The sequence below is a fragment of the Vigna unguiculata genome, chromosome 2 (genome assembly GCF_004118075.2).
Source record: "Vigna unguiculata cultivar IT97K-499-35 chromosome 2, ASM411807v1, whole genome shotgun sequence".
In the NCBI taxonomy this organism is placed as follows: Eukaryota; Viridiplantae; Streptophyta; class Magnoliopsida; order Fabales; family Fabaceae; genus Vigna; species Vigna unguiculata.
Window position 1 is genome coordinate 27,975,949 of NC_040280.1, and position 23,929 is coordinate 27,999,877.

General features: G+C 28.6%; 3 protein-coding genes across 4 annotated transcripts; all 3 read right to left on the minus strand.

Annotated features, from left to right (window-relative positions):
* Positions 1–7,269: 7,269 nt before the first annotated feature.
* Positions 7,270–8,196, minus strand: LOC114174204 (heavy metal-associated isoprenylated plant protein 43-like). The gene is made up of 2 exons (XM_028058995.1): positions 7,917–8,196; positions 7,270–7,796 (listed from the first exon to the last, which is right to left on the minus strand). The coding sequence occupies exons 1-2, from the start codon at positions 7,999–8,001 to the stop codon at positions 7,468–7,470; spliced, it is 414 nt and encodes a 137-aa protein (XP_027914796.1). The 5' UTR covers positions 8,002–8,196; the 3' UTR covers positions 7,270–7,467.
* Positions 8,197–11,733: 3,537 nt separating this feature from the next.
* Positions 11,734–14,441, minus strand: LOC114174110 (salicylate carboxymethyltransferase-like). Of its 2 annotated transcripts, none has more exons than XM_028058870.1 (4): positions 14,313–14,441; positions 13,775–14,185; positions 12,401–12,655; positions 11,734–12,313 (listed from the first exon to the last, which is right to left on the minus strand). In XM_028058870.1, the coding sequence occupies exons 1-4, from the start codon at positions 14,385–14,387 to the stop codon at positions 11,948–11,950; spliced, it is 1,107 nt and encodes a 368-aa protein (XP_027914671.1). In that variant the 5' UTR covers positions 14,388–14,441; the 3' UTR covers positions 11,734–11,947. The 2 variants fall into 2 exon arrangements, with proteins under 2 accessions (XP_027914671.1, XP_027914670.1); XM_028058869.1 differs by having other exon boundaries at positions 13,775–14,188.
* A 6,908-nt stretch (positions 14,442–21,349) lies between these two features.
* LOC114174714 lies at positions 21,350–22,358 on the minus strand. Its single transcript, XM_028059552.1, has one exon. It carries the CDS (start codon positions 22,209–22,211, stop codon positions 21,648–21,650), a length of 564 nt encoding a protein of 187 aa, XP_027915353.1. The 5' UTR covers positions 22,212–22,358; the 3' UTR covers positions 21,350–21,647.
* Between the last annotated feature and the right edge of the window lie 1,571 nt (positions 22,359–23,929).

A 23,929-nucleotide genomic window follows, 5' to 3' on the forward strand; every position in this document is an offset into this window, starting at 1 on the left:
ACGTCAAGACAAGGTTGTGATGAATAACGAGGAAGTAAAATCAGTATAATTTATGCTTTTTCCCTGACCACTCATCAAATCCCAAGAACTTGCCGACTACTGTCTTTCATTTTCGTCCCATGTCACTACGAAACAACACTTCTTTCACACGCACTTCACTTTAGTCAACATGGTTTCCATTGTTAAAAAGAATAATATATTTTATTTTAATAACAATTTAATGTATTAACTTTTTGCATTAAATGCAAAATAAATAGTGAAAAAAGATACTGCATAAATAAATAAATGAGAAAACTACTTTTGTCAAGGATGTTGTGAATGATGGTCTCTATCTACCTAAAAGTGAGAAATAAAAACTTGCAGCTTCTTAAAACAGTTATAATATTAACATTTAACTTAAGAATTAAAACCAAATTTAAAAAATAAGTCACGTGAAGATTATTCCAATTATATAAAGGATATTCTAATTGTGTTTTTAATCATGTTCTGTATCTTTTTATGCTCATGATATTAGTATAAGATATTATTTTTTGTTGTCCATTAATTTACTGTTCGGAATAAAAATTATTGGTATAATTAATCCACTTGTTAACAAAAATATGAGATTAATAATATTAAGCGGATATGTATTGTGTTACTTTTTAACACCCTCCATTATTGACTTGCATAATTGTTCTAATCAGGAAGTATGTTCATCCCTAAGGGTGTGTTTCTTTGTGTCGATGGATATGGGAGAGTGTAAAGATGGATTTGTGTAGATTTAGGTGGATGGATATTTGTGTTTTTTTGAGTGAATTTAGAGGGTAAAGTGAGTGAATTTGGAGATAATTTTTATGAAAGTTGGTGAAAGATTTGATTGATATGATAGATAAAATTATATGTTAAAATAGATATATTTATTAAGTTACCATAATACTCTTGTGTAAAAAAAGAGAATGGTTTTGTAATTTGATGTTATAAAAATAATTATAATTAATTAATACGAATTAAAAAAATATTAAAATTATATAAAATTTTAAAATAAAATAAAAAATTTATGAATGTAAAAAAAATTATATAATTAATTTTTTTTTAAAATTATATAATTAAATTTTAAATTAAAGTTAAATAATGTTAAAAAAAAGTTAAAAAAATTTAAAGAAAAAGAGTGAAAAGAAGTCAAGAAAAAGGTAAAAAAAAAAAACCAACGACACTGGTGTCGCCCCTTCTCAAAACAAGGCACCGGTTACGTAATCGGTGCCATCACTCTCTCACTAAGCACAACACCGGTGCCACCAATGCCATCCAAACCCAACACCACAACACCTCACCACCACCGCAAGAGATCGCCTCGCTCACCACCCTCACCTGTGCCATCCACTCACCACCCCAACCAGTGGCGGAACTTGGACTAAAATTGTAGGGGGGCCAAATTAGATTTGTTATATATAATTTTTCTTTAGAAGAAAAACTATTCATTTTTTTCTCTTCATTTCCTCTTCTTAAAACAAACACACATAATAGTAGAATTCAAAAAAATATTACTATCATTCGCTATTATATCATGCTATTATATCATGATACCAATTCATGAATACCAATTTAGACAAGTCATTCGTATCTCATCAATTTGATTTGGTGGTATTGTCAAATTTGATGTTGTTTATCCCAGATCACGTTATAATGAATTGTTAAATTCATTATATGTAACTCTAAGAACTTTAGATATGTGTTTTATATTGTCTTAAATTCTTGGTTCTTATTAAATTTCTCAAGTTTAGTTAACGTAAATGCATTTCTTTTTCATCTTCCTCACAAACCTTCCTCTTTGAAAAAAAGAATCAATTTTTTACTTTTTATCATAATCTTTCTAATATAAATTTATCACCTCTTACCTATTTAGAAAAAATAAAATTTATATTCACAAATCACAATTATCACAATGCAAAACATAACAAAACTTATACTACTTTAATTAAATAAGCTATACTGTATAAATTCAAAACTTAAAAAAAAAAAATTACCATAGGTAGCGAAAAATACAAAATCCCTAAATTTCATAATTAAGGGTTATAATAATTTAAGAAAAGTTATAATTAGGGTTCATACCAATTTCATAAAAGAATCCCTAAAATTATAATTAGGGTTTATATTAATTTGGGATAAACTTAATTTGGAAGAAACATCCTAAAAAGAATCATAAACTAACATACATACATCATAATAAGATACTAACATTGATTTGTGAGAGATCATGCAAGAATGTATACATGAATCTCAATCTGTGTTTCCAACCTCTATTTTCCAACCTATCTATTTGTATTTATCTCTCTTCATACACTTTCATGATAATTTACACAGTGGAAAGATCTTATAGTCAGAAAAAAAAACCCTAATCTCTTTTATAAATTAATGTCTCTATTAATTTTTTTTTATTTTATCTTTTATTATAATTTTTCATAATATAATTTTAATATAAATAATATATAATATAATTTTAAAAAATATATAAATATATATAAAAAAAATTCAAAAAAAAAAATGGGGGAGCCGTGGCTCCCCCTGTCCTATCCTAGTTCCGCCCCTGACCCCAACACCTGCATGCCCCTGCAACCATTGACAACATCGGTGCCCACACCGGTGCCTTCCCAAACTCCACGCAATAATGACAGCGAGGGCATCGGTGCCTCCCTCACCACCCCTCACAACCAGTGCATTATCACCACCCCAACACACCGGTGCGCCACTCCACCTCCAACACCACTCACTCCACCACCCCGCAAGACCAGTGACAGCCCTCCCGCAACACAACACCTCTGAGAGACCACCACACCCCAAAGTAACTCACCTCTCACGATGATCTCTGCTTCACAAAACCAAACCAGCAACCCGTGTTGCAGCATTTTAAATTGTGTTGTGTGTGGAGAAGAATCTATTCAGGAATCTTGCTTCAGGAATCTTTCCAGACCATGGCAGCAGAGGACGAATATTGTACTGCATGTGCATGTGAGATGAAAAGCGAACTGCATTTCAAATGAAAAAGTGAGGGCAAATACGGTAATTTGCGCGTATTACTCCCTAATCTGCTCATTCTATGGTGGATGAAAAAAATTATAGATCCCTCAAATCCGCACTTCCTAATCCGTTTAAATCCATGCAATGGAACACATCAATGTTCATGAATCTCGCTCCCTAATTGGTTTGAACAGTGTCATCATCCCAAGCGAACAGGCCCTAAATCAGAACATTTTGTGCAATTTATTTTTCATTGTTATCTTTATTTAAATATTCTGATATGAATATTCTTTTATTGACTAGATTCATTATATTTATTAATATAATACTCCCTAGTATCTCACTAAAAGTAATTTAAATGTATTTATAGTGATATCATAATTTATTCATTAAATATATATTATTGCCACATAAATAGTGTACTGATTATGTGGAGATCAATGGGGTGAAAGGATGGGACTTGAACCCTAACACTACAATATTGAAAATACACGCTGTAATATGAGTTTTACTATGTGTTATGATAATATGATCCAATTGAATAAGGGAAAATCTATTTCTTAAAATTAAACCATGGAAAAGAAAAGAAAGATCTGAATCTTCATCTCATTGTGGAATAATATTTCTTATATCTAGGAAAAGAACAAATATTTTTGAACAAAATTTTGTCGATAAACTTTTGATAACCTACACGTGTGGCAATATATGAATGGGTGAAAAATGTTTAGTGTTTATTGAAAAATAAATTTTATCAAATTTTATGAAAAAAATTTATCAAAGTATCTGGTCGTGAGAAAAATATCATGTCTTTGAATACTGTGGTGGCACCTTATTCAATTTTCTTACCACAGTGCCACTGATTTTTTCTAATAATCAAGGTTTACACTTCAAAGAAATGCAAACGTTGAAGCTGAAATGTTATCACCGACACCAATACTGATACCATCCCTTAATTTCAGCGAGAAACAGTAAAGTTTTTTAGAAAAAGAAATGCATTTTTTTATTCTGCAAAAATAGTTGGTCTTGACTTAATCCATGCCATTCCATAATATTTGAAGGGAAAAGAAAATAGTCTTAACTTGATCCACCAAACTAAATTATACTTCTAGAAAATGATTAGGGATAACAAAGTAACATTCTATCTCATAGTCTAAACACAACAGAGATGACAAGAAGTTGGATAGAAATGAATTTCGTTATCGTATATGTATTCATAGAAAAAAAAAATTCTTCATCTTATATCCAGATTGAATGACTATCAAATTTTTATCTCATTTTCATCTCATTCCCATCAAGTAACAAGAAGTAACAAGTATATATTCGTATTGATATTCGTACTTGTTTTTTTCATATTTCAATATCAATTAATTAATTTTTATAACATAATAAAAAATTATGACAAAAAAATGTAATATTATCACATATTCAATATCAAAATGAAGGTATTATTGTTTCTTCAATATTAAATATTTAAAAAAAATTATAATTATATATATTTCACATTACAATACCAAATAGAATTTTATGAGAGTCAAAACAATTATTAAATTTGCAAACGTTAATGAAATCTAGTTGATAAATTTTAAAAATATTTTCAAAAAAATATAAAAATAAAACAAATATTCAAATTAAAAAATATTTTAAATGTCTCTTACATCAATTTCTTAAATTCTAATGAAATTTATATTTTTATACACTAACCAAAATTATAATACATCACTTGATAAAAAATCACACAAAGAACAAAGATTAAACTAATAATAATTTAAATTTAATATAGATTTTTTATCTTTTAAACTTTAATATATGTTCAATGATGATAAAAAAGATTAATGACAAATACATTAAATTATTGTATTATAGTAAATAAAATTTATTTATACAATTATGGTGATAAAATTACATTTATGATAATGAGTTCAAAACTAAAATTATTATATAAAAAATATCGAAAGAGTATTCTACATAAAGAAATAAAAAACATATAAAAGTATTACAAAAATATCAATTGTATGTCTTATAAACAATTTAATAGACTATTGAATGAAATCGTTGAACAGAAAATAAATGTATAATTAATTGTATGTATGATAAGATAAAGAATACCTGAGAGATGTAGGAAAACTTTTAAAATATCAAAAAATACACTTAAATAAAAGTAGTATAAATATTGAAATGTAAAAAATAATTATTAACATACATCATTTGAACGTAATTGCACAAAAATTGTAATAAAAGGAAAAATATGTTCGAGATCTGAGTGAATTTGATAACAACCATAACAATTAGAAGAAATATAAAAAATAGTGTGGTATATATATTGGTGGAACTTGGACACAATATTCAGAAGTGTCAAATTACATTTTTTCATATATGAATTATTTTTTTCTAATTAAATAAAAAACGTTTTATTTTCTCTATTTAAACTATTTTCATACAGTGATTCACATACTTTTATATGGATATTCTAATTTATATTTCAATTCAAGATTATTCAAGTAGGTGATTATATGCATTGTAATTTATAATGCAACTCAAGATACATCTATAAAATTTTACAAATTTTACCATATGTAGTGGAAACACACAAAACTCCTAAATTTCATAATTTATGATTATATTGATTCGGGGAAAAATATAATTAGGATTCATGCCAAATTTATAGAATCCCAAAATCATAATTAAGTTCATAATAATTTGGAAAAAACTAAATAGGAGAGAAACATCATAATAGGAGAATCTTGAATCTAACCATCTGACATACATAACTCATAATAAAATACTAATAATGAGAGATACTATGACAATTCGTTTTTCAATATCTCTGTTCTCCAATCCCTGTATTCTGATTTATCTTTTTTTTTTTTATGATTGTCATACTTTTTTGATGACTTACTGAAAAATAACCTTATGGTCCTAAAGACAAAATCATATTTTTTTTATTAATCAACATCCATAAAATTGTTTTAATTTTATTTTTTAAACAATAAAGATATATAAACAAATAATAGATAAATAAAATGATGAGGAATTATATATATATATATATATATATATATATGAAAAGACGAAAATGAATATATTATAGCTGGAATGGGGACGAAACAGACAAATATGTCCATACTCATTCTCGTCCTCATATCCAATTGACAAAACTAAATATTACCCATACTCATATCCATATTCAATCAATACAAGGATTCATGACGAAGATTAGTTCAAAGTATCCATGAAACAGGTTTATTTGTCATTCCTAATCACAAAAAAAGTTATCTCTTTCTTAACATTAACTTAATCTACACATAAGAATATTTTTCATTACTTAACTGTGATTGGCGTTACATAGACTTTAGTCTAATCTTTCCATGACATCTATTTTTTCTTTATATATATATATATATATATTAAAATAAAAATTGTTTAAGTGAAGAATTTTTTGAATTAACAAATGATATTTTGATAAATAATTAAATAAGTAGTTATATGTGTGATATGAATCGATAGTATATTATTTTGATAAATAATTAAATAAGTAGTTATATGTGTGATATGAATCGATAGTATATTACTATTCTATTTCGTTGGGCGTTGTGAAGTCACGTGTTAAGCACGCCTAATACTATTTGGACAATGTTTATGTAAAACGAAAGACAGACCCGTGGAAGAAAAGAAACCTATTATTTCAACCATTTCCCTCAACAACTTTATTTGGATTTGACATTAAATTTGGCTAAATGGTGTGTGGAAGGCTACGAAATCTAAATGACGTGGAAAAACTTTCCGGAGGAACTTTCTTCGCACATTGTCTTTTTCATAAGTATAAGATTCTGTATAAAATGTAAGCATAAAATTGGAGTAAAATAACGATCAATTTAAAGTATGTAGACTAGCTTCAGAGTTAGATATGTTAAAATTAATTTAAACCGAATCCAACTCAATTAATTTACATGCTTGAGTAAAATTGAAAATAGATCGACTTGTAACTTATTAACAACAATCATTTATTAACTTTATTATTACTTTTTTCATAAATGTTTTATTATAATTATTTATTATTTTTAATTATATAAATTGACATTATATTTCTAAATACTAAAATATTGTTCAATTTTACCATATAAATGCATCTAATATAGCATGTTCATAAAAATGTAAAATAAGAATCAAACTTAAAACTGTGTTCCTAACTATCGGAGATGATTCGTCATTCTTTTTTCTTCAAAGTGCTTGTACACAATTCCCTTTTTATTGATACGAAAGAACTGACTTTAGAAATTTACGATGCAAAGTACTTTCTTAATCACTAACATAAATTATTTCCAATCTCTCATCAACCAGAAAACAATAATAACTTCTTCAAAACCAGCCCAAACAAATTCTCCATTTTTTCCCCACTGGTTGTGCCTTTTATATTTCTCTCTCCTTTGGTCTGAGTTTTTCTGAAAATTGAGCATTCTACACTTGTGTTCGTGGTTACAATATAATGCAAGATGGATTGGGCTCCTCGTATCTGTTCATGTACACCACCACCGGTTGGTGTGGTGGGTAGTAATACGGCATCTGCATGTAGGGCTCATTCGGTTTTTGTTCTTGCTTAACCGGGTCGGGCTTCTTCTTCTCTTCGGGCTTTTTTTCTTCGGGCTTCTTCTGGTCTTGTTTTGGAGGCGCCGGGGGAGGCCCAACACTCACAACTTCAGCATGCTTCCCAGCTTTCCTAATGCGAACTATTATGTCATACGGGTCTGCATCCCCTGTCACGGTCAACGTACCCTTCCCTTCATCAGCTTCAATTTTATCCACCCCTAAAATTCAATCAAAAATTTAAAATTCCAGAAGATAATAATTTTATTAAAACAGCGCATGAATCGTATAATTTTAAATCCCAATAATATATCTACAGCATCGATTATTGGTTATGTTACCTTGAAGTGAAGACACAGTCTTGAGGAGTTTCCTTTTGCATTTGGAACAAGTGATGTCAACCTTCAACACCGTCTTCTTAACCATGGAGAAATAACCACTCACCTTGTTCTTCTGATCGCACTGGGAAATAACAGAACCGGCTTTGCGAACTTAACAACAACGTTGGTGTTGGAATATTAAGAGGTATATTATTTGAGGTGAACCAAACAAAAGAATGATGAAATTAACAGCTTTTTCTTGTATGGTTGTTTACCGTCCTTGGCTAAACTTGTAGAACATTGTCTCTTGTTCTGTTGTCGTGTGTAATTCTACCTGAGATTTATTTTTTTATGTTGATTTTGCCGTCTGCGATTTATTACAACTTGCATTGTCCTTGTGAAGTGACATTGCTTGAAAGCGAAAGGGTTGGAATTGTGGATAGATATATTATAGGAGTAGTCAAATACAGAAAACGCCATTGTCGAATGATTAATTGGAATTCTACTTTTAATATTTTTTTCAACTTAATTTGATGAAGTTCTCACAATTGATTGGATCAATGAGCTTATTATTTGGTTTTTTGTTGATATTTGGTGAACTATAATATTTATTTTACACTGTCAACTTGGCCAATGCCAATGAACGGTTGAACCAAATACTAGTTTACTCATTATACATATCCTTTCCTTTCTGTAAAATCGATACCAAACTTATTTTTCCAAGTATAAAGTCACAGTTATTTTAAAACAATTGAATTCAATTGAAGGATACGCAAATGTAACAGAAAAAAAATAAGAAAAATTCAATTGAAGATTAACTCATACTCAGCAAAATCTTTTCTCTCCCAACTTGATAAAAGGATAGTGTTACAACAAGAAAAACATTCTTCTTTTATGGTCCACCTTTTTTTGATATAATTAAAATCTTATTTTGCTTTCTTTTATATATTTTGGTTCATTTGATGATAATAATAATATAACTGATATGTGTTTTGAGAGATTTATAATGATAATAATAAAATATGAATCTAACCTATATAGGTTTCAATTAATACTTTTTGACAATAGTTTTATAAATTTTCTTCCTCCATAAAAATGTTCAACTTTTTTATTGTAAAATTTAGACTAATAACAAAGAACAGATTTTCCATAATATAACCTAAATATCATATTGATTAATTTATTAGTTAGCAATTACTTAAATATTGGTGAGAATATTTCTTAATATCTTTTTTATTTAAATTAGTTTCTAAAGAATATTTCTGTTTTAGATATATATTTCAATTTTAAAAATTAGTTATTATTTTAGATTAGTAATGAGATATTCTAAATATTTTATACTTGATATTATGTTATATTTTGTTCTATATAGGGTATATCTATAAAATACAAGAACATGTTCCTCCAAATAACATATCACATATATCTCATATTTTCAAAAGTCCAACAAATATCAACAAGTAGTATCAAAACCATTGTTCTTACTACCAATAGAATGGAAGGAAATATGTCACATGTCGCTATTCCATTCTTTGATGGTGAAAGCTATGATCTATGGGCAGTAAGGATGCAAACATATCTAGAGGGGCTAGATTTATGGGAATTCGTAGAGGAAGATGATGTTCTCTTATCTGAAAATCCCACCGTGGCTCAAATAAAAGTGCATAAAGACAAAAAAATGAGAAAGGCAAAGGTAAAGTCATGCTTGTTCGCAGGTGTTTCACAAATGATTATGACCAAGATCATGACTCTAAAGTCTCCCAAAGAAATTTGGGAATACTTGAAAGCAGAATATGAAGGGAACAAGAAGATTCGAGACATGAAAGTTTTGAACTTGATAAGGGAGTTCGAGATGCAAAGAATGAAAGAGTCAGAGACAATCAAAGAATACTCAAACAAATTGGTGGGTATTGTCAACAAGATAAAATGGTTGGGAAAGGAGATTCCAGATTCTAGACTCGTTGAGAAAATTCTGGTGACGATGCCAGAAAGATTTGAGGAATCTATTGTTTCCTTAGGAAACACAAAAGATTTATTTACAATTACCTTGACAGAGGTTATACACGCCTTGCAAGCACAAGAACAACGAAGATTGATGAGAGAAGATCATGTGGCAGTTGAAGGTAATTTAAATTACACTGAAGAGAATGCTCTCATAGTCAAGAAAAATAGAAGGAACAAATGCAACAACACACAGGTTTTTTCATCTTGTCCCCATTGCAAGAAAAAAGGTCATCAACCCAACTGGTGTTGGTGGAGACCATATGTCAAATGTCACAAATGCGGTCAATTGGGACATGTGGAAAAGGTATGCAAATATCAAGATTCTCAAGAAGATGTTAAGATTGTGAAAGATAAATCAGAGGAGGAACTACTTCTTACAACATCATGTGTCACAATCAACGAATCAGAGAAACTCATCTAAGTATCAAATTGATTTTTGATGTCTTATATGTTCCCGAGATTACCCGAAATTTGTTAAGTGTCTCTCAAACCTTAGAGAAAGGTTACAAGGTCTCCTTTGAAAATAAAGTTTGTGTGATAAAAAATGGAGGTTCACATTCTAATATTTACAAAAGGTTCAATGTCACTATACAATGAAATTCACACCTGACAAAGAAAAAGATGATCTTGATATAAGAAGAAATATAAAGGATGATTCCAAATTAAAAAATAGGTGATGCCATGGAAGAAAGAGAATATTTAAAGGAAAGAGGAATGTTGAGAATATTACTTAGTATCTTTTTTATTTAAATTAGTTTCTAGGAAATATTTTTAGTTTTAGAAATTTGTTATTATTTTAGATTAGGGTGGGATATTCTAAATATTTTATACTTGATATTGTGTTATATTTTACTCTATATATAGGGGTATATCAATAAAATACAACATCTTCCTCCGTATAACATATAACATATATCTCTCATATTTTTAAAAGTCCTAAAAATTTCTAACAAATATAAAGCCGAACAATTCAATTATCTTTTATTATAACTCAAATATAATATTCCATTACAACTTTATCAACAAAATTAAAGATAAAACTACAAAATCTTACATATAAACACTCTTTCTAATACAGAAATTTACTTAAATTTTCTCTATTAAACACTTATAATAATTATCTTTTTAAATAATTTGAAAATATATCCGAGATTGTATCATCCGAAACATATTGATGGATTTTTCAATTAAGCAAAAATAATTTAAACTTTTCCATAACTATCAATGAAGAAATCATGGGTGGAGGAAGAAATATTCCTCGTTTTATTCTATGGGTTGTGTTGTGGCCTATTTGTGTTTAGTTTCTTTCCGTTTTTTTGTACGGGCTGCAGCCAATTTGCATTTTCTTTTCTAGGTTTCTTCTTCGTGCACCCCATTATTTTCTTCCTGCCTCCTCATAAAATCTGAAATCCCCGTTTTACCCCGATACTCCAAAACCCTAAAATGCAAAACCCTCAGCCACCCTCTTTCTCTCTTCATTTTTCTCCTTCCGCTGGCTCATCACATTTTTGTAGGCATTCTCTCCAGTAAAGGAGAGTTTAAAAAAAAAATGGTTAAGCAAAGGAATGGAGATACTGTGAAAGAAATCAAGTAATAACGAGGGAGGGAAAGTGTGCTTCAACCCAAACATTAATGGCAAACTGTATGGTGGAAGATGCACATCGAAAACCTGCAATAAAAAGATTCATTCTTTCAGTTCCGAAATATTTGTTCTTGAAAATTTTCTACATTCCAAAATGACTGTTTTGAAACTATTTCCAGATCCAGAAGTTTTGGACAATTTAGAACTCAGTATAAAATTAACATGAAAATCCATTCATGTAAAGAAAACTAGTTATCATAATATGCATAAATCACATTGATAATAATAACAAGCCAACAGTACTACATAATAAATACTAGTTTATTTTACATAATACTCTGAGAAACCAGCAGCACAACACAATAAAAATGACTAGTGTAACTAGACACACAGCAACCACAACGGAGGAAGTTTTTTTTGGGGTTGGTTTTAATAAGAAACTATATATACAAATATACAAACAACATCATGCTGATCTGGGTTTTCTGATCAAAGATATTGTGACATTAACAAAATGATTTTTCTCCTCAGACATTGTTTTGGTTAAGATTTGTTGATAGCGGTCAAAAACCTCTTCAACGATAGCTTCTCCAAAGTGACTTATCAGTAATGGTTCTGCAACAGCCCTCATGCACTTTGCAACGTTGTATCCTCCGTTTCTGAGTGATTCAGACAAATTACCATCATCGTTGGCATTCCAAGGTACTACAGATACTTCCATACCAGTAATGGTGAATGAACCTTCCTTTTCAACCTCAAATTCTACTTCAGATGGAGAAGGTGTGTATTGAGGGATGTTGAAACCCTCCATTTGCTCCTCTTTTATGATTCCCTGTCCACAAATTCTTCTTCAGATAGATTGTAAAAATTAAACTAACATGTTATTTATTAAGTAATAAGATTATTAATGAACATTTACCTTGGAGACCATGTGATTAAGAGCCCTAGCCAAAAGCTCCCATATATAGCAACACTCTTTGCTAGATGGGTCATGGCTTCTTCTTCCCAAAATTGTGAGAACCATGCGACCCCCTTCCACCATTTCTTCCCCTCGACACTTCAGAAACAACGACAAATCCTTCTGATACTGTTCGTAATAAGCCTTGAGGACGTTTGAGGGACTGGTACTGGACATATAAATGTTGCCCTTATTGTTCTCTACACCTTCCGGAACCTAATCAATCATCAATATTAAACAATCATTTATTTTCCTCTTCAATTCCAAATCATTCTTTCACTCACATAGAAGCTGTGTTAGTTCATATTTACCAACTCAAATGTTGTTAAATTTAATCTTCGAACAACTAAGTATACTACAAGAAGAACTACACACAAAAACCGACAAAAATTGATATTAATATTCGTAATTTAAATTATTAAACAAAAAAAAAATTATCGCTGAAATACATTATGTTTCTTTTTTATTAAAAATATGTGTATAATTTTGGTGAAAATTTCTTCATAAATTTCTTTAAAACAGTATTTTAGATTTTGTAACACACTAGATAATATTTATTTTTATATAAATAGTATTGATAATAAATAAATATTTTGATATATTTAATTTAATTTTACTTTTTTTCATAGGGCATATTATTATATTATTTATACTATTTATCTAAATCATATTTTTTATTATTTATAATTTAACATCTATGAAATAAAAAATATTTATTTATCAACTCAAACTAACAATAATTTAATAATATTTATTTATTTTATACCTTAAAACTCTCTCTCTCTTTCTCTCTCTATATATACTATTCTATATTATTAAAAGGAGTGTTAAATTGGGTTTTTTTTCTGACAGGAATCAACTATTATTTTTCTATTTTTGAACATCTTATATATTTTTTTTTTCTAAATCGATTTTCAAAGTTGGTGTAATTTTATGGTTTGATATAGTCGGATGCTATTCATTTTCGTTCAGATGTGTCAGTTTGGTACCCACCTTTCTTTACAAATGTGTTAATTGAGTCTCAACTTTTGAAAAGATCCCTCAAATAGGTCTTTTTCAGCAACAAATTATTAACACCGTTAATGGTATTGATATTTAAAATGACTTACAAAATTAAGTATTTATATTTATATTAAAATTTAGTAGTAGAAATCATTAATTAAGTTAATAATTTTAATAATTTTTTTCTGAAAGGGACTTGATTAAGACACTTTTTCAAAATTTGAAACTCAATTGACACATCTTTAAAATCAAATACCAAATTAACACATATAAATAAAAATAGGTATCATCCGACTAATTAAACCTAATTTTGTTATTAAAATTACATGATACCTTGGATAGCCACATAAGGCTGTAGGAGGAATGGACAAAATGCAGAGTTTTGCGGGGAAAGATTCTGCCATAAAAAGAGCCGGGAACCCCATTGAAAAAGCATGAACCCATCCCATGCTCATCTTCTATCTCATTCCTCAATCTCTCTTTGAACCTCTCAAGGGACTTGAAGATGCTGTTGAAATCGTTCCCAGGGAGATCATTCAGGTAGATCTCGTATTCAGGAGACTCATGCTTCAGTTCTCTACAAAGCTTCTCCACCAATTTTATGGCTTCAGACATCACAAACAAAGTGTTCGGTCCACAAGAACAACCTAAGTCCGCTATTGCTAAGCGTTTCGGCTGCTGCATGCTTCGGTACAGGCTACTTATCGCTTCCTCTCTCATAACTCTTGTCAAACAAATTGCCTTCTGCTGCACTCGTTAATTATCAAATCATTCAGAGTTTAGTAATAATCTTTCTTAAGTTGTCTTGAACATAATCACCGATGCATCGGAGAAAAAGAAAGAGATGATTTTACTTGTTATACGTTTATACCTGAACCAAAGAGTTGCTTGCGTAACTTGTTTCTCCGGTACCTCCATTCATGTGCAGTACTTGAGTTACTTCCATTCTCGTTTCTCTTCCGAGGTAGTTGATTTTTTGTGCTGTTATAAAGTGCAATCAAACTCATGTGATGACACTCCTATATATACAGAAACACGGGTATTTGCACGTTTCATTTGTGAGAAAAATATATAATATTGCTCTCAGCATGGGTGAGCTCAGCGAGTGAATTTAAATATTGAACGATGACATATGTAAATTAAAAAAAAAAAAAGGTAGATCAATATTTAATATACATCTAAAAACATAAGCAATCGTTTTTTTATACTTAAAAAGTTAAATTTTGTCCCTAAATAAATCATATTTTATCAACAAATTTAGGGATTAAACCCTTTCCAAGATACTTAAAAAAACACTTATCCGCCTAATGCCGGGGTTAACGTGGGCTATATATAAAGAAACTGATTAATAAAAAAGCCGAAGATGGCGCAACATGATTGGAGTTACGATAGGGACACAATAAATTAAAAAAACTAAAATGTTGGATGAAATGTGTTTGATTGGTGCTTTAGGAATATATATTTTTTCTGAAACTATTTTTAGAACACGTCAAAATTGGAAATGGTAAAAAGTGAAAAAAAAATGAAATTTGAGATATACGAGAAAAAAATCTGATAAAATTAACAAAAAAAAAATTAGAGAAATAATAAGATTTAAAAATAAACAGTTAAGTATTTAATATTTCAATTTATATATTAATATAATTTAGAATTTTAAATTCTATTATATTTTAATAAAATCTCTAATAATGGGTGTTAAACATTAAAGAATGGATGACTAGCTACTTCGTGGATACTAATCCCTTCTTTATATTCATTGATTTTCAAAATATTATAAACACTCAAGAAATTAAATAGTATTTATGTTGGCAGTCAACGTGTTTATTTTCTCACTAAGATTCAGTTTTATAAATGAAAAAGATAAGTATGGTAAGAATTTGTTTTTCTTCAATAGATTAATGCAACCTGTCTTAAATTAATTGGACTAAAAAAACAAATAACTTGTGAATATGAAAGTTCTCATGTTAAAGTAAATTAAATATTGAGTTAACTTGATAATATATTATGGTCAATGTAATAGTGATGGTATTATTATAAATGCATGACAACAGGTTTGATTATCATTATCGTTACGCTTTATAAAAAAAAATGATCATCAACTTGATCCCAATTAATTAATTGAAATTTAAGGTAATTTTGTGAAAGAAAAAAAAAGAGGCAGCACTCAAATCAATGATTTATTTAATTTAAAATAAAGGAGAATTTTACAAATTAATAATTGGATAGACGGGAATTATAATAATGACAATAGGATAATTAGTGTAGTAAATCTTGATGAATAATTTTAGAGAACTAAAATAATATATTTAAATTAAATAGAAATTTTAACGTTTATTTTTACATAAAACTATTTAAATTTATTTTTACCTGTGACAAAGTAAAATAAGTGAATTTTATTAATAATATTGATCCTTAATTTATTTTATAAAAAACTATAAAAATAATATATCTAATTACAGAATTGAGAATGTTATGACTACTTCCTACTCCATATAAACTTGAATATAAATTCATTGATACTTTCACAATACACTAAATTAATTGATGAAAATTATTCCAGCTAATAAGAATGTAATAAATTTATTGATCAAAACACTTTTTTAATATTGTTTGTCGTTTTGTCCTCTAATTCTTCCTTTATATTCTTTACTCAAACTTTTTTATCTTCTTTTGTTCCTAATCTTTTTCTTAATGGATTAATCGGGTAAAAACTTATCATATCCATCAATAATGATGAGTCTAATATCACATACAATCACCTTTGTTTTTAAGTACCTTATACTAAAAAGTTAAAAAAATCAATCATATCCATCGATGATGAATCCATTGCTATAAAAATAAATACAAATATATACTTTACCTCCTATACTAATGATAGATTATATATATATATATATATATATATATATATATATATATATATATATATATATATATATATATATATATTCATATGAGTTATGGTTATTGAGAAATTGTGATTTTATATGATTATATGATATTAGTTTTACACATATAAGACATTTGACTCCATTTTAACCCCAAAACCTTAAGACAATAATGTTATGAGTTTTTATTCTTATATAGTGTTTAACTTTTTCTTTTCTATCCAATATGAGACTTTTGACTCACACTTGAACTATTTCCAACCATCTCTCCTCAATGGTGAGTCTCTTATTTTTTTTTTCATATGGTATATTTTTATCCAGGTGTATGGTGACCCATGGTTATGCGGTCAATCACTTCGGTAACCCCTTTTTGTTATGGTTATAGTTATGCGGTCAGTCACCCCATACTATCGATTCTAATACCACCGATAGATGTATATTTTTTTATCAACTTTAATACCACTTATGGCTCTATACTAACATTATGCTTGAGTCCGAAATTCACTATTATGACTATAATGGCGTTAGTATGAAGATCAACAAAATTTGTGTTCACATCAAAGACGCGTTTATAATAAGGTGGAGATAACCATGCAGAATCCAAGTTTTGACGTAATGCAATGACGTTCTCTCACTCTCCTCACATGAAAATGGCATAAAAAAAATACAGTTTGTTTGAGGTTGAAGATTCATATCTGTTGTTTCAGTGGACCATGTGTTGTTCTTCGTTTTTAGTTTTTTAAAAGTGCATCATCCTCACCATACTACAACTTGGGGTTTTCTTTAAGTTTATTCATCAAGGCTAACATTTTGTTTTTCACACTATCACAATCATTTTCGTGTTTTCCTCTACTTGTCCCCCAATGCTTTTGTTTTTATTTGATCGGTTAAGGTTGTGTGGACCATCACATCAATTACCAAATCATTGAAGAATAATAACTTTATAAAGTTATATCTGAATCACGTGATTTGACTAAAATATTTAATGACGTTTCAGAAATAAAATAGATCGTATTTAATTAAACTAAACAAAAAAAAAGTTATAGAGAATAAGATTATGTACCTTTTATAATAAATAAAATAAATTTGAATTATAAGAAGAAAATAATCACCAAATTAATTATAATTACATAACTATCATCAAAGTCACTTTCTCACCGGAAATAATTTTTTTTTCTTCACAATTTTATGATTAACAAAAATGTGAAACTCATAACTATTTGAAGTCAATCGGTAACAATTTAATGAAAATATATCCAAAATTGAATAATATAATAGCTCTTAAATAATGACTACTTTTAGTAAAAAAAATGTTTAAAAATCAAATTTTTTAATAATCAAAATGTTGATAGCTAATGTTAGTGACGAATTTAGAAATCAATTAATAATATAAATCATTTTAGTTACTAATTTAGAAATCAATTATAATTTTTTGAAATTATAATAATTTTTAATTTATAATTATTGATATCTAAATTGGTCACTATTTTTTGTTATTAAAATCGATCATTATTCAACAATTTTCTTATAGGGTAAGTAAACTACTATTAAAGTAAAGAATAACAACTTTTTATGATGAAAAATAATTTGGTAAAACCAACAATCAAAATGATAAAAAGATAAATAATTTAAATAGACTTAAGATATGAGAGGAAGGAATGATTCAAAACAAAATGTCTATGTTATATACATCAAGATAAAAGAATGATTAAAAATATTATGTTTATGTTATATCATAAAGTATGTATATCATAGTAATTACACAACTTTAAATAATATATCATTCTTCCTCGTTTGACGTTATCAATAAGGAGTCATAAAAATAGTTTGACAACATTATTTGGTGATAGAGATTATGATAATTGAGATTGAGGGTTAGAAGGAATAGAAAATTGAGTTGAATTATTAAGGTAGGAAGCAACTGGACAAAGCACTCTTTAAAAATAGGAAACAAAATATAATATCACTTGTGAAAAACAAAAGTAATTTACGTTAGTGATTTAGTGTCTGACCATAAAATATCTCAGATTAAAATATATTGTGATATTTTTATAATTAAAAACAATTTTTTTCATTGGACGTATAAGGTTCCACATGATTTCCTTATAATTTCTGTACGTCTCCTCTCCATCCTCACTTCCTCTTTGCAGTTTTGTTACAATAAGTTTGGGTAGTTTTAGTTATTTAAAGTTTCAAAATTTTGAAAATTAAAATATGTCTTTAGTTTTTAGTTTAATACAACTTTTAGTTTTAGACGTTATTTTTTATACTTTTTCATTTTAAAACAAATTAGTTTAAGAGTCATTGTGAAAGGAAATAAAAATGTCGTTGTTTTAATTAAAATTATATTCATATTTTTTCTGTTTAAATGAATATTAAACGGTAGAGTTAAAAATTATCCGTGTTACATTTTTTATTGAATATGTTTTGTTTTAAAAATTTCAGATAAAAAAATTGTTGTTATTGTGACAAATTGTTAGCAATTTTTCTGGAATTTAAGACTACTGAAAAACTAACATTTAACTAAGCATAATATGTTTTACGATTAAAAAAGAAAAAAAAATATAGCATATAAAAATGCGACGATATGTTTACAACTTTTTAAAAAAGTTTAGGTTACGGTCCAGTTAAAACCGTAGTCGATAGTTAGAGTTTAAATTACGGTTCTTTCAAATAATGATAACCTATGTTCTGACCACAAGAGTTTAAATCTTTTTATTACACCTACATATATTGCAGTTCATTTGATCATAATTTAATATCGAAAATAAACAGACATATCCCTTCGCTGCACATGAATAAATCAGAAGTTGGTTTATATTTATTTATAGATAGAAATTCTTCTTTAAAAGAATAATATAGTTTATGAGAAACATATTGAATAGCTTTTAATTGCACTGAGATACATGTGATCAATTTTTTTAACAAACATGTGATCAGAAAAAAGTGATTTAATAAAACTTCATAATCAAGGGTTAGTTTATACAGAATTAGGAACAACCGGTGGATGAAGGGTTGTATGAGTATTTATTTAGCTTACCAAACCTCTTTTTGTCTCTTCTCATGATTATTGCCGGGAAACACCATGGGATCTGCAGCTAAAATATTTTAAAACGGTTCATTGCATCAATGCTTGGTATCTATTTAGAAAAAATGTCTCTTTTTTTTTTTCTATTATCAACAGACCTATTATATTTGCTTATAAAAAATTAAAAACCAACAATATTTACACTAAAAATATTATAATCATGGTAATAAAAGTTGTAAAATATAAGTCTAGTGAAAAACTGATAAATAATTTGATATTAAAAAAATTCAACTGTTCATTGTTCGTGAAATTCCCTTGTGACATAATTTTTATTTTAATTATGATTTCTTTCTGTTCAAAAATCAGTCATATTCTATAGTTTTCATATAATTATAGAAGTTTGATGTCTCAAATAAGTAAAAATATAATCAAAATAAAATATAAAAAGGAAAAAGTCACTGAGGACAAATTTATTTAAATTTAATTTTTTAAATACCATATATTTTAAATACGACAAAAGGATCAAATATCATGAAAAATAAAAAAATATATAAAAATTTTAATAATATTGTATTCGTTTTTTTTTAGAAATTCAAGTATGATTTAAAAGACTAAATAAAAAAGTAATATGATATATAAGGAAAACAAAATCCAAAAATATTAAGTCTTAAAATTTTAAATTAAAAATAGTATCAAATTTCTTACTAAGAAAACTCATATATTGAAGGTGATAGACCTTCTCATTCTATTTTAGTGAATAAATTTCACAGTAATATTTGAGTCGATAATTTGTCTTGATATTTAACTCAAACGGAAACAAATATGATTAAATATATAGTAGCTAGGATTGGTTTATTTATTGGATAACTCGTATATCAAATGTGATAAATTTTACCATCTATTCCAGTAAAAGAAACCCAAGTGAACATTCTTTTGAGTTAATTATCTCATTGATTTCTTTTTTTCTCGTTTAATATGGATAGCTTTGGATTAACCAGCCACACTCGAATGAGAAGGAACTATACTGTAAAAGAAAATTAAAAAAAAAATAAAAAAAGAGGAAAAAGATTGGGAATGGACCTTATCGGCTTTCTTAAAGGTAAGAAATAAAATGGACTTTCAGCCCAACAAAACAATTAGGCCCAGCTACTGAATCACAGAGGACTAGCCCAATCCTAAGAAAGAAAGGGATCCCTATTGAAACACATTTTTACTATTTAAACCTCCGAGAGTTTGGTGTGTTGGTAGTTTCATTAACCTTAAAATCAGTATGTTTAAAATGTTAACTTATTTGAGAGACATATTAGAGAAATACATATCAGAAAATGCATTTTTTAAAACGAGCAGATGAGTATTTATTTTATTTTTGAATGATTTTAATTATAGTAATTTACGTAAATGAGTTTTAAAAAATAACTTGATAAATGTATTTGGATGCAATATATTAAAATAATCATACATACAAAGACATTAGTAAATAACAACAGCTGCCGAAGGCCTAACCTACATTAATTTCATTAACGTGTTTTTATTTCATGTAACGAAATTTCAAAAGAATCAATACTTTAGTTTTCCTAATGTTAATATAATATTATCCGAACATTATATTTATTTCTTGGTTAGACCAAAAGAAGCACCACCCATGAACGTCATATGCGGAATATAACTCTATCTCTTATTGGTATTACCATGAATAATCAATTGGAGAAGCAATGAAGTTTTCAGTTACCTTTTGTTTGCAATAAATAGTTAAGGTGCAGAATAGGATCGGTATTGATTCCAATTCTTCCAAAATCCCTATTATGCTCATCCACCTGGATCCTCGAATATATTCTTCCTCATTCTGATAGCATGTTATTGTAATTTCCCCATAATTTTCTTTCTAATTTCTCTTTCTAAGTCAATTTTAAACAACTAAAAACAACAATATACACTTTCTTTGAATGATATTTCATCGCTCTCTCTAAAGCGTTCATATTACCCTGTTCCTTTGATCTTTTATTCGATAGTACACATGAAAAGTTCAGATCTCTGGCAAAACAAGAGATTAATTGTATATAGAGCAAGTGCCAATCTATACGTGCTCTACCACAATAAAACTGCAGAGCAAGTGCAAGACATCAATAAAAGCAAAAATAATAAATTCTTTAATTTATTTTTGCATATAAGAAGCTATAGAAAGTGTGGAAGGGAAGAAAAGAAAGAAATTAATAGAGTGCATACTGCAGTTGATTTCATTGGTTAGTTGAGTGATTGAGGTTTTGATTTTATGTTTATTAACGTTAACTTCTTAATTATAAAGCGAAATGGCCAACGACTCTTCCCTCAGTAACCTCATTTGCTTTGCAATAAACGCCTCTATCGTGCGCCGGAACTCCTCGTTGCTCAGCTTATCCTGCGGATACGATTTTTCCCGCGCCTTCTCCGTCTCCGATCGCCGGAGTTCTCGTCCGCCCGTCTTATTCCCATCCTCACCCTCTCCCTCCGACAGGCTCCGGAAATAAACTTTTCTTCTATCAAGATGATCTGTTGCGGCGCCTGAATCGCTGTCCGTACACGTGTCACCGATCTGCCGGTGTTTCGCCTCTGCCACCACCGTCTCATCAGAATGGGATTGGGTGAATCGGCGGGACTGGGCGAGGAGGGCGGCGATGATGGCGTTGAAAACGGCGAAGACGAAGAGAGGACTGCGGAGACAGTCGGCGGAGAGTCGCAGAGCTAAGGGGAGGCGCGTGAGGAACCACGTAAGGAAGAAGAGAGCGACGCATAGTTCAATAATGCGAAGTGTTTTGGTAATGCTGTTAACAATGCTTCTTTTCCCTACTTTCATGTTGCTCAACTCTAGCGCATCCATGGCCTAGAAAGAAAGAAAGAGAGAGAGAGCCTTTCTCTTTTCACGTCTTCGTGTTCTTATATACACACTCTGAACTCTGCCACCGCCATTTTTTCTTCAGTAACAGTGTTCTTTAATTAAGAGGTTAATATCTTACACATGCTGACATGCAATGCAACCCTTAATGACATTATATTTATATTTAAAACTAACACCAAATCAAATATAAATCTCCATAAAGTAAGTTTGTGTGGATGATCGAATTTACATTCTAAATAGCCGTTTAAGGTTTTATTCCATGGTATATGCATGGAATAAGTAACTTTTAAGTGCCAAAAGACTCGTCTCAAGTTCATGTATCCTTACTTATTCTGTTCAACAACAATCTCTGCAGATTCTTTATCCACAAAATAAAGAACTTTACAAAACGCACTTCAATGGTGATATGCGGAGTTCGCACAAATCTATAACACTGCGTTCGAACTATACAAAATGAGAGAGAGAAAATAAAATAGATTTGATTAGAGAAGAGTTACCTTTTAAATTTGATTTTTTATTTCTTAAAATTGAAAAGAGAAGTTTTTTATTAAGTTAGGAAGTTAGTTGAAAGGAGCAGTCAAACATTGAGTCATTCTGAGATTGCATGTAATATAAGAAAAGAATCAAAAACTGCTCCCAAACTCTCTACCACTGGCGTGCCAAAATTAAACTATCAGACCTGCTGCTATCTACTCATCTGTATCTTTTATTTTTCTCTTCTCACTTCAACAAAGTCACTTATTTCTTGTATTTTAGGTTGCTTCTTCTTCTTGCACCTCTATATTTATTTTTGGATTTATAGTAGCCACGTCTATTAATTGATTTTATTTTTCAAAGTTAAGAAGAAAAATTATTTGTCCCTTTCATAATTCATTATATATATTACCACTGACGTTTCCGTATTTGCATAATATTTTAATATTCTCTTTCACTTTACTTTCCTTTTATTCTTTTCTATCCTAGCTAGTGTTATATTATTTGTCACGTATCTTTTCTAAACACAAATGAGTAAATATATTTATGTATGTTTGTTCTAGTCGACCCTTTAAATTAGAACATTTATCTTATATTATATTAATGTAGTGTCACTTCAAGACTTTATCTTCTTTATTCATATGAAATTTTGTCTTCAGTAAAAGACCTGGTATTGGATTGGGAGTGTACCGATTAAACTTTTCAACCAACATTATGCAGTTGAGACTTTCATGTGTGAGTGTGTGTTATAAATAATTATACGATCCTTATATCAATTTTTAAAGAGGATAGGCACTGACAAAATGTATTAACAGCTTTATGTATAGGCAGCATAGCTCTTGACAAGTAATGCAGTATGAGAAAGATAGAAAATGAGTAGTTGGGGTATATGAATAATTATAATTAAAATTAGTTAGATATTTTTTCTATAAATATTAAGTTTATAACCTTTTAATTATTTATGTTATTCCAACAAATAATTTTTTATATCTTGTTGCTACAAGGTGGAATAGATTTCATGAAGTCTTCTGTTTTTTATGGTGTCTGTTACTTCCAAACTGGAGTGTCTTCAGTCCGGTCGTATTGTACCTGCACAAGGTATTTCATCAAATATTTTTTTGTCTAGTTGGCTATAATAAATGATAGTGTATAAGAACACTAAATGTGTCACCTATTTATACTATTTTCAATACACTTTTATTTTATCTTTAGTAACCATCTTTGTT

Bases quoted from the DNA above. Each gene is read 5' to 3' on its own strand.
- LOC114174204 (XM_028058995.1), bottom strand. From the start codon at position 8,001: ATGGTTAAGAAGACGGTGTTGAAGGTTGACATCACTTGTTCCAAATGC. The intron at 7,797-7,916 runs GTAACATAACCA...ATTGAATTTTAG, and splicing joins GACTGTGTCTTCACTTCAAG to GGGTGGATAAAATTGAAGCT.
- LOC114174714 (XM_028059552.1), bottom strand. From the start codon at position 22,211: ATGGATGCGCTAGAGTTGAGCAACATGAAAGTAGGGAAAAGAAGCATT.
- LOC114174110 (XM_028058869.1), bottom strand. From the start codon at position 14,387: ATGGAAGTAACTCAAGTACTGCACATGAATGGAGGTACCGGAGAAACA. The intron at 14,189-14,312 runs GTATAAACGTAT...TAACGAGTGCAG, and splicing joins CAAGCAACTCTTTGGTTCAG to CAGAAGGCAATTTGTTTGAC. The intron at 12,314-12,400 runs GTAAATGTTCAT...ATTTGTGGACAG, and splicing joins TTAATCACATGGTCTCCAAG to GGAATCATAAAAGAGGAGCA.